The sequence below is a fragment of the Mytilus californianus genome, unplaced genomic scaffold (genome assembly GCF_021869535.1).
Source record: "Mytilus californianus isolate M0D057914Y unplaced genomic scaffold, xbMytCali1.0.p SCAF_4, whole genome shotgun sequence".
Taxonomy (NCBI): Eukaryota; Metazoa; Mollusca; class Bivalvia; order Mytilida; family Mytilidae; genus Mytilus; species Mytilus californianus.
Genome location: NW_026262690.1, coordinates 54,768,713 through 54,780,218, shown reverse-complemented (window position 1 = coordinate 54,780,218; position 11,506 = coordinate 54,768,713). Strand labels below are relative to the sequence as shown.

Sequence of the window (11,506 nt, the reverse complement as noted above, 5' to 3'; positions counted from 1 at the left end):
CTGCTGTTTTATTAACCTTTATAAATGACAAAGCAGTTTCAGAGATTCTAGTGTCAAGTTCATTGAAACATTTACTTTTTTCAAGAATATTCAGTTTTTGCTCTAAATACTGAAGTCTTTCTTTGAATTCATCTTTTGGTTCTGTTAAATTTTTAAAATGGTTTAACCAATCTAAAGGGGCAATCAATGCACTTTTATCATCGTTCTCTTTACCCAGCAGTTCATCAGTCAGTCGCCAGTACTGTTTGGGATTTTCATCAAAAAGATTTTCAATTTGATGCAGTAATGACTGTTTATACTTCTTTTATTTGCATTTACGAGCATTAGTATATGCACGCTGCAGTTTGTGATAGTGATCTTTAACAGCAGGATCTCTGGAATATATGGAATATATTTTTCCATAATTCAGGAGGTTATTTCTCATGTATGAAAGGTTACAGTCAATGGTTTTGGTAGAATGCAATATCCTTTTCTAGACATGTAAGAATATCATGGTCAAGTCCTTTTGAGTATGATGATCTTTCTTGGGGATTATACACAACACATAAATAAAAATCCAAAGAAATTCTTCTCTAATTTGACCCACTGAAAATCTGGGATAGATGATTTTAAAATTTTTATATATGGCTTTACTGATGGCTTGCGCAATATAGCAAGTTCTCCAAAAGTATATGAAGGAGTAGGCTGTGGGAAACATTTTCAAAAGCATTGTAGAAGTCTAGAATTAGCCGATCTGATTTTTTTTTCTTCGGTTTTCTAGATTTTTTAACCAATACATTCAAGAAGCTGTGTTCATATGATTGTTTACTCCTGAAGCCATGATAGAGAGGGTATACGATGTTATTCGCCTCTGTGTGTTTCATGATGTTACTGGTGACTATATGTTCTATTATGTTACAACATATACAGTGACGGATTCGTTTTTCATGCTGTTCCATTTAACTCTTATATACAATTGGATTTTTCTTGTTGTTTTTTTTGTTGTTTTTCATTGGATTTGTTTTGTTTTCTTTTCTTTTCTGAATACGCGATATCATGGTCTTACATTTTCCGTAAAACACATATCATCATTTTACTTGAACAGTTGGTAAGAAGGCCCATTGAGCTTTTATTTCTAGTTGACTCTTTTATTTATTGAGATATTCCATTGTCATTTATTATCTGTAAGCTCACAGACAAAGCTAAAAGACCAGACAACCTTTTCTAAAACACATAGTTATACACGCAGATGATATCCAGGTTTTTTTTATTACCAGAAGATTGGATGACTCTGTTTCTAATCAAGATATGCAAAAAAATCCCAGAAACCAAATGTAAATATCATATTAATAATAATGAGTGAGTATTTCATATGACGAAACAACTACATTTTATTTCAAGCAGTCACTGAACCGTGAAAATGACTATGTACATCTGTCCTGAGACTACTATTCTCAGATCTGTGATCATCTGTCATGCGGAAACTTCATACCATGAGGTATCTGGCTTACAAAGTTTGAAGCATACCTTCTGAAATATAACGCTTTGTACAAATAGTTTACGCCAGCGCCGCCGACGGAATGTAATCCCTATGTCTCGCTTTCTGCGTATTTCGTCACAGGCGAGACAAAAACCAAATACAAATGTTTTTAGTTACTGAAAGCAAGTTTAAACTACCCAACCTCCTGGTATAGAATCGTATATACGGATATACGCATGTAGATCATATACCTTAGTCTCTGAAACTATTTGACTATTCTGTGCCAACTCGTCCGGAATAATGCATGGAAGGTATTTTGTAATAAACTGTTGACACAGAGATATGTCTCGCCTATCGGCATAAAATTCAGAAAAAGACAATCTCATGCACAGCAACATTGCTTATTAATTCAAGTCACTGGACCATGTCCTAGGGGGACAGGGCCTCTAAATAGTCATCAAACAGATATGTACTGATAGTAATGCAGCTTTACACAAAATAAAATTGACCTATCACAAGTAGTTCTTATCAAACTGACTTAACTGAAAAACTTATCATTGAAAATGTACTGATAGTAATGCAACTTTATATTAAAAATCAATGATCTATCACAAGTAGTTCCTACCAAACTAACTTCAGCAGAAAACTTAACAACTGTTGACGCTGTCGCCTAAAAAACAATCCCTATGTCTTGTTTTCTTTGAGTTTCGTCGCAGGCGAGACAAAAATAATCTAATTTATTCAAATTTGACCAAAACATGGCATTGACGATAACTATTTATTCTGATTAGTCCATTCTACACTAAGAGCCAGATCTTGAGAAACTTGCAATGATGACTAGGGATCCCTTTATACGAGTTGGTTGACCGCTATTGACTCTCTGTTTCACAAATGACGACGGATATATTCTCTAATTGACGTAACTACAATCCCGTCCTTTTTTTCTTGAATATTACCTACCGAATTAGACTAATCACCGATTTTGTACTTAAATTAGCAACACGACAGGTGCCACATATGGAGCAGAATCTGTTTACCCTTCAAGAGCACATGAGATCACCCCTAGTTTTGTTTAAAGGGGGTTCGAGTTGCCCTTGTTTAGTTTTAGTGTTCTTCTTTGTGCATTTTCTTTTTTTGAATGAATGTGATATATGTACTGGGTACGGTCTTGTGTATCAATCCTTTGTCATCAAAAAGTTGTTTAAACTTCAAAATTTCACATTCCATTAAGTTTCAAGGTAGGAAAATTTACATGACTGATGATTAATGAATTTGATGTAAGGGTTAGATCAGAGTCAATTCCCTATCCGCCACTGCATTAGTCCAAATCAATTGATATAACATATCAACATGTTTATAGAAGTAACACGACAGGTGTCACATATGGAGAAGGATCTGCTTCCCTTCCGGAGCACATGATATCACCCCCAGTTTATGGTGGGGTTTGAGTTGCATCACAGTCTTTAGTTTTCTATGTTGTCTTTTGTGTACTGGTGTTTGTCTTTTGGTCATTTGTCTTTTTTGTCGTGACATTGTCAGTTGTGTTTGACTTTTGGTCATTTGTCTTTTTTGTCCTGACATTGTCAGTTGTGTTTGACTTTTGGTCATTTGTTTTTTTTGTCCTGACATTGTCAGTTGTGTTGACTTTTTGGCATTTGTCTTTTTTGTCATGACATTGTCAGTTGTGTTTGTCTTTTGGTCATTTGTCTTTTTTGTCATGACATTGTCAGTTGTGTTTGACTTTTTGTCATTTGTCTTTTTTGTCATGACATTTTCAGTTGTGTTTAACTTTTGGTCATTTGTCTTTTTTGTCATGACATTGTCAGTTGTGTTTGTCTTTTTTGTCATGACATTGTCAGTTGTGTTTAACTTTTGGTCATTTGTCTTTTTTGTCATGACATTGTCAGTTGTGTTTGTCCTTTTTGTCATGACATTGTCAGTTGTGTTTGACTTTTGGTCATTTGTCTTTTTTGTCATGACATTGTCAGTTGTGTTTGTCCTTTTTGTCATGACATTGTCAGTTGTGTTTGACTTTTGGTCATTTGTCTTTTTTGTCATGACATTGTCAGTTGTGTTTGTCTTTTGGTCATTTGTTTTTTTTGTCATGACATTGTCATTTGTGTTTGACTTTTGGTCATTTGTCGTTTTTTGTCATGACATTGTCAGTTGTGTTTGACTTTTGGCGATTTGTCTTTTTTGTCATGACATTGTCAGTTGTGTTTGACTTTTGGTCATTTGTCTTTTTTGTCATGACATTGTCAGTTGTGTTTGACTTTTGGTCATTTGTCTTTTTTGTCCTGACTTTTTCAGTTGTGTTTGACTTTTGGTCATTTGTCTTTTTTGTCATGATATTGTCAGTTGTATTTGACTTTTGGTCATTTGTCTTTTTTGTCATGACATTGTCAGTTGTGTTTGACTTTTGGTCATTTGTCTTTTTTGTCCAGACTTTTTCAGTTGTGTTTGACTTTTGGTCATTTGTCTTTTTTGTCATGACATTGACAGTTGTGTTTGACTTTTGGTCATTTGTCTTTTTTGTCATGACATTGTCAGTTGTGTTTGACTTTTGGTCATTTGTCTTTTTTGTCCTGACTTTTTCAGTTGTGTTTGACTTTTGGTCATTTGTCTTTTTTGTCATGATATTGTCAGTTGTATTTGACTTTTGGTCATTTGTCTTTTTTTTCATGACATTGTCAGTTGTGTTTGACTTTTGGCCATTTGTCTTTTTTGTCAGACATTATCAGTTGTGTTTGACTTTTGGTCATTTGTCTTTTTTGTCATGACATTGTCAGTTGTGTTTGACTTTTGGTCATTTGTCTTTTTTGTCATGACATTTTCAGTTGTGCTTGACTTTTGGTCATTTGTCTTTTTTTTCATGACATTGTCAGTTTTGTTTGACTTTTGAGTGTGAATATCCCTACGGTATCTTTTGCCTCTCTTTTATTTTCAGATTTAAAGATATAAACTTATCAAATAAAATGTGTTTAAACTAAACCTCATACGGTATGTTGCACAGAAACCTTATAAAGAAAATTACATTTTCATTTTCTCATGTACTTTACCAGAATAATACAAAGATTTTAAGGCCCTTTTATAACAGAACATTCTCATTTTGTTGCAATCAAGAGAAAAAGACAAGACTGTCATGGGTAATTCTGATTAGGTCACCATTAAACCCTTGGTTTACTAGTAGATTTTTGTTTGAATCCAAAGCCTCAAAGATAGAGTAAATGTTAATTTCATTTTTATGCCTTACTACTTTAATAGTGTTTTGGTTGTAGAATACAAAGCAATAACTCTTCTTTTTGCACAGATATGATTAACACTTTTAAGCAAGACAAGTGTTACAGGCTTTTGAAATGGTATCTACTCTAGTTTAAGTTATCTACACACAAAAATTGTATCATGGGTAGCATCAAGTTTACGTTTTGTTCTGGTTGACTTACAAATGGAACTCAATTCCAGAGAAATTTTCTATATATCTGTAGAATAGTCTTTTTGGCACTCACGACTTTAAAGAACTTTTGGTCACATTTTTAAATGCTTTTATTTGACATTAGAAATTGACTAGACACTCCTGTTGTCTGTCAATATAAAAATAAGGAGATGTGGTATTATTGCCAATGAGACAACTATCCACCAAAGTTCAAATGAAGTGGATGTAAGCAAATGTAAGCAAACTTGTTATGGTATGAGTTTAATGTCATTTTCTATATAATTTGTACTGGCTGAAAAACTAAAGAGCTTAAGATAAACAAAAAACTTTGGCAAGAAACTTATCAAAAAGTAACTTCCGAAGTAAATGAAGCATAAAATTAGGTTATAGTGACCTACTTTTATAAGGAAGCTTTAAAAAACCAGCCTCAGTTCAAGTGCTCAAACAGAATGCCCCTAAAAATGCATAAAAACTCCTTTTGAAACCTTATTCAGAAAATAGGCAAAGAAAATGCGTTGGTCGCATTATGAAAGTACTGTTTTGTAACACTACAATAAGCACACCTTTGATATAAACTCAAATTTAGTACAAAGTTTAAATGTTACAGCTAGAAAACAGTAGACAGGAAAGGTGAACAAACCATATGCCAACAGACAAACAGAAAGATGTTACAGGTAGAAAACAGTAGACAGGAAAGGTGAACTAACCATTTGCCAGCAGACAATCAGAAAGATGTTACAGCTAGAAAACAGTAGACAGGAAAGGTGAACTAACCATATGCCAACAGACAATCAGAAAGATGTTACAGCTAGAAAACAGTAGACAGGAAAGGTGAACTAACCATATGCCAACAGACAAACAGAAAGATGTTACAGCTAGAAAACAGTAGACAGGAAAGGTGAACTAACCATATGCCAGCAGACAATCAGAAAGATGTTACAGCTAGAAAACAGTAGACAGGAAAGGTGAACTAACCATATGCCAACAGACAATCAGAAAGATGTTACAGCTAGAAAGCAGTAGACAGGAAAGGTGAACTAACCATATGCCAACAGACAAACAGAAAGATGTTACAGCTAGAAAACAGTAGACAGGAAAGGTGAACTAACCATATGCCAACAGACAAACAGAAAGATGTTACAGCTAGAAAACAGTAGACAGGAAAGGTGAACTAACCATATTCCAACAGATAATCAGAAAGCTGTAATAGCAAGAAAACAGAAGACAGGAAAGGTGAACTTACCATATGCAAACAGACAATCAGAAAGATGTTACAGCTAGAAAACAGTAGACAGGAAAGGTGAACTAACCATATGCCAACAGACAAACAGAAAGATGTTACAGCTAGAAAACAGTAGACAGGAAATTGAACTAACCATATGCCAACAGACAATCAGAAAGATGTTACAGCTAGAAAACAGAAGACAGGAAAGGTGAACTAACCATATGCCAACAGACAATCAGAAAGATGTAACAGCTAGAAAACAGTAGACAGGAAAGGTGAACTAACCATATGCCAACAGACAAACAGAAAGATGTTACAGCTAGAAAACAGTAGACAGGAAAGGTGAACTAACCATATGCCAACAGACAATCAGAAAGATGTTACAGCTAGAAAACAGTAGACAGGAAAGGTGAACTTACCATATGCCAACAGACAATCAGAAAGATGTTACAGCTAGAAAACAGTAGACAGGAAAGGTGAACTAACCATATGCCAACAGACAAACAGAAAGATGTTACAGCTAGAAAACAGTAGACAGGAAAGGTGAACTAACCATATGCCAACAGACAATCAGAAAGACTTACATGTTTAACCCCGCCACATTCTGTATGTATGTGCCTGTCCCAAGTCAGGAGCCAGTAATTAAGTGGTTGTCGTTTGTTGCTGTGTAACATATATTTTTATTCGTTCATTTTTTTGTACATTAATTAGGCCATTACTTTTCTCATTTGAATTGTTTTACATTTGTCATTTCAGGGCCTTTTATAGCTGACTATGCGGTATGGGCTTTGCTCATTGTTGAAGGCCGTACGGTGACCTATAGTTGTTAATTTCTGTGTCATTTGGTCTCTTGTGAAGAGTTGTCTCATTGGCTATCATACCACATCTTCTTTTTTATAGAAAGAGTTTAATTCAGCTGTATAAATTCTATTAAAATGTTACCACAAACTGACATCGATATCAGAGATGGAATGATACATGATGTAAGAGTGAAAAACAAAACATAAAACAAGATATCTTTTATATTTATTTATACAATAGAATTATATGCAAAGTAACATAAGAACAACACTATTTATGATGTCATTAATGGGCTGATCTAACTGAAAGTCAATCTATCACTCATTTACATACAAGTATACATCAAAACTCAACAATGTATCAAGAACGCCATTTTCAACACTATCGTGATATTTTGTGGCAGTCAGTTTTTATTGGTGGAGGAAGATGGGAGAGAACCACCGACCTTCAGTAGGAAAACTAACAATCCTAGTCAATTAAGATTGGAGTCGAGTGCACCTGTCATATTCGGGAATCAAACTAACAACCTCAGTGTTGACATGCTAGTGATACAGTAGTTGGACTACTCAGCCACCGAGGCCCCCCAATGTTTCAGGAGGCACAGTGAAAAAGTCAAAGGGCAATATCCTTGTCAACAGAAAGATCAAGCAGAACAAAACTGATGTTAAATTTTAAATCTGTAGTTCATGATGATTAGTAACATCATTATCTAACTGCAGAAAAAGACCAGCTTTATATCTGCAGCTACAATCATTGAAAGAAAATTTTAAGACTGTAATATATTTCAGTATTGTAGAAGACATTAACAGGCATCATGGCTAAATCTTTGACTTTCTAACTGAAAAATTAATACGATTGATAATATATGTTAATCCCATTTTCTCAAATTTCCTTTGATCTTTCTGTATGATAATTTTCCATCTCGCACTAACTCAAATGATAAGGGTTTTTCTCAGTCGAGAAGAAAGAGGCTGATGACATTATAAGCCTACGTTTTTGACATTGCCTAAATAAATAGTGATAACAGATTATGAATTGTCTTTCAAACTCAAGGATGTTTATCAGCTACATCCAACTCAAGGCTATCAATGAGATTGCAGCAGAAAAGTTCCCCGATTGAAGAACCACACATTGACAACCAGAACTCCAACATAGCATCATTGTGCCAAAGCATAAATCCGGACAGTTTCGGACTGTTGTTCATCAAACAAGTAGTGATAACAGCAACTCATATTGGACTTTTAATCCAGGTATGCTAATAATGAAGAAAAGTTGTGAACAAAAAATAAATAGATACACCCAGAATTCACAACAACAAAATTACGATTTACCATGCATTCTGTAAAATAAATATCAAGTATAACTTATAATTCAAACACAAAATAAAGTTGCACTGTCAAAATAAAATGACAAAACAATTTCAATTGCTTATTAAATAACATGTATTCAATTCTTTATGAATTGTAAGTTGGGCATACAAATCTTACTCATTTTAATAATGAACTAAATTTGATGATCATCATAATTCTGTCTCTGTTGTCCCAAATTTATAATTGTCCCATATTTTATCAAATAATGTTCCACAGTCAATCTGACATTCTAATTTGGCACAAAGAAGAAAAGATCCAGCCATTTTTCTGTGTAAGGAATAAGTTTCCTCTGGTGGTGGTGTGAGTCTATGCTTAGCCATGACAGGAATCTGGTCTTGAATCTGACTAGCTGTAGACTGTTTTCCGAAATCAAATGGTTCTTTGCTTGCAAATGCTCTGCCTAAAATCATCACAGAATCTATATGGGCTTTCTCCATAATCTGAAATTTAAAGTTAGAAATGTTTATCTGAAATTACGAAATTATACCAGATTGGCAAATACCATATAGCTATTCCTCATGCTAGTCAGAAGTATATATGTTACAGTTTCTACAAAATTTTCACAATGACCTAACTCCTATAAACATTAGGAAAAGTTTTTTAACAGAACATATTTTAACTGGACTATATTACAGTTCCAACTGCATAACTTCTCTAGTTATTGTGAAATGGAACTGATTTCAATATTTGAGTCATAAAGCTTGGACAAATTTATTGAAAACCCTAAAGAAAATACAAACAAGAATGTTTCCATAGTACACGGATGCCCCACTCACACTATCATTTTCAGTGGACCGTGAAATTGTGGTCAAAACTCTAATTTTGCATTAAAATTAGAAAGATCATATCATAGGGAACGTGTGTACTAAGTTTCAAGTTGATTGGACTTCAACTTCATCAAAAAACTACCTTGACCAAATACTTTAACCTGAAGCGGGACAGACGGACAAATGGATAGACGGACGAACGAACGGACGCACAGACCGAAAAAACATAATGCCCCTCTACTATTATAGGTGGGCATAAAAAAGTATTGGCAGTAACATTTTGCAATCATTAAAAGATTTTCAAGACACGTGACACTGTAGTTGGCTATGAAACTTCAATTCTGAGTGTCTAGAAAAGCCTATATGGACAATTTTATGTTATGGGGGTCTATAATTCAGTTTGACAGCTTAAGACATACTAATTTTTGACCTTTTCAAACTGGACCAAATCACTGCTTTACCTAAAAATTCATGCCACAATTTTTTTTTACATATAATTTCATCCTCATTTTTACTATTTTATGCATAAAATATAAATAAATAAATTTGGAAGGCGTATGAAAAAGTTATACACTAGGAACTCTATTTGAAGACAAGGAAAATCAAAGGACAATAACTGTGTCCCTGGACCACATGATTCAAATGATGATAAAACAAGGAATGTGCTGTCAAACTGACAGCAAACTGGGTTTTCTGTATTTTGAAAGGTGCTTTCAGGCCTTTTTTCACCTGCCACATTCTAAGTCTATTTTACTATCTATCAAGGACCAGAACTTCCAAATGGCAAAAAAATCCTCAATATCAAAACTGAATTCCATTTTGTCATTATTAACAGCATATTCAAATTTTAAAACCATTGGTTGCCCCTTTCATAAGTAATTGTATGGAAACGTCAATGGTGCCTTTCTTTCATTCTATTAAGAAGCATTACTTCTGGACATCACAAGTGAAAATCATCAATATCGAAATCCACCTCCATTTTTTTATTAGTAACAACATATCAAAATTTTAAATGCATTGGGCAAGTGGTTCTTAAGAAATTGCATGGAAACGACAAAGTGCTATTTTTCAATAGATCATAGACCACAACTCCTGACTGGTAAAAGTGAATAGTATCAATATTAAACTTGACCTCCATTTTGTCAATAGTATCAACATATTAAAATTTACATCTGCCCACCATACTTCACCAAATTAATAACTGTTGTTTTCCTTTGATAAATAAAAATAAACACATTTCCAAATTTCAGTCCGTCTACTGTTGAAATTAAGCTGACCTTTGATCCAAGTTTGGTTAGGGCTGGATGCATGATTCAAAAGAATGAACTAAACAAAAAATTATATGAACATGAAGTTTCTACTGCTGGAAACTTGAAATGTCATTTTCAACAAGCATTCTGTGAGTATTGCATGGCAATACATGTACATAGTCCCCTACCGGTTACAAATTCTATGTAATGGAACGAAATTCTAACTTGATCTATAACTTGTCATGGTGTAAACTACATAAAAATATCAAGTCAAAATCTTCAAGCATGACGAAAAAAACTGTTGAAAACTGATTATTTAAGTGAATTTTCTATGTCCAAAGACCATAGCTCTGCACAAAATTATCAGACTGGATCAAAATTCCAACTTGATCTGTAACTTGTCATGATAAAACTATACACTAATTATCAAATCAATATCTTTAAGAATGACAAACAAACCTACCACTAAATTCTTCAAACAATTTACCAAAGAAAAGGAAAAAAATCCAAAATGTCATTTTGTCTTTCAAAAAATTCGTAAGGGTTCCACGGAACCCAGTGTCTCGCCTACTTTTGCTGTTAATCGCAGGCTCAACAAAAATGAGGAAAAAAATTAATAAAAATATTCCTCTCTACACTATCTTTTGATTGTTAGTAGCTTCTGTCCAAGTTTGGTAAAAATCCAGGATAGTTTATGTATTTAATAAATGTTTTAAAAACTTAAACTGCAGACTGTATGTAATGTTAACTGGAAGAAAAACTAAGTCCATTTATAAGTATAATACGGAATAAAATGCTTCGCTGGGGCGCAGCTTGATACGACCGCAGAGGTCGAACCCTGAACAGTTGGGGCAAGTATGGACACAACATTCAAGCTTGATACAGCTCTGAATTTGGATTGTTATTAAATATTTGACACAGCATAGGTTTCTGACACAGAAAGAATGTGGTCTAAGAACTTGAACTTTTTTAAATTTACCTATTATGGTCCAATGTCCAAAATCAAAATACATGGTTAGATTCAGCATATCAAAGAACCCCATATATTCAATTTTTGTAAAAATCAAACAAAGTTTAATTTTGGACCCCAACTTGGACAAACTTGAAAACTGGGCCCATAATCAAAAATTTAAACACGTCTTTAGATTCAGCATATCAAAGAACCCCAAGAATTCAATTTTTGCTAAAATCAAACTAAGTT

General features: G+C 33.8%; 1 protein-coding gene across 1 annotated transcript in view; it reads right to left on the bottom strand.

The window, feature by feature from the left end:
• Positions 1-7,131: 7,131 nt before the first annotated feature.
• The window catches only part of LOC127698458 (atypical kinase COQ8B, mitochondrial-like), a 48,119-nt gene continuing 43,744 nt past the window's right edge, over positions 7,132-11,506 (bottom strand). Inside the window, exon 14 of the mRNA XM_052201918.1 lies at positions 7,132-8,728. Within this exon, the coding sequence (XP_052057878.1) occupies positions 8,438-8,728 (291 nt within the window). The 3' untranslated portion in view covers positions 7,132-8,437. The remainder of the gene's footprint in view (positions 8,729-11,506) is intronic.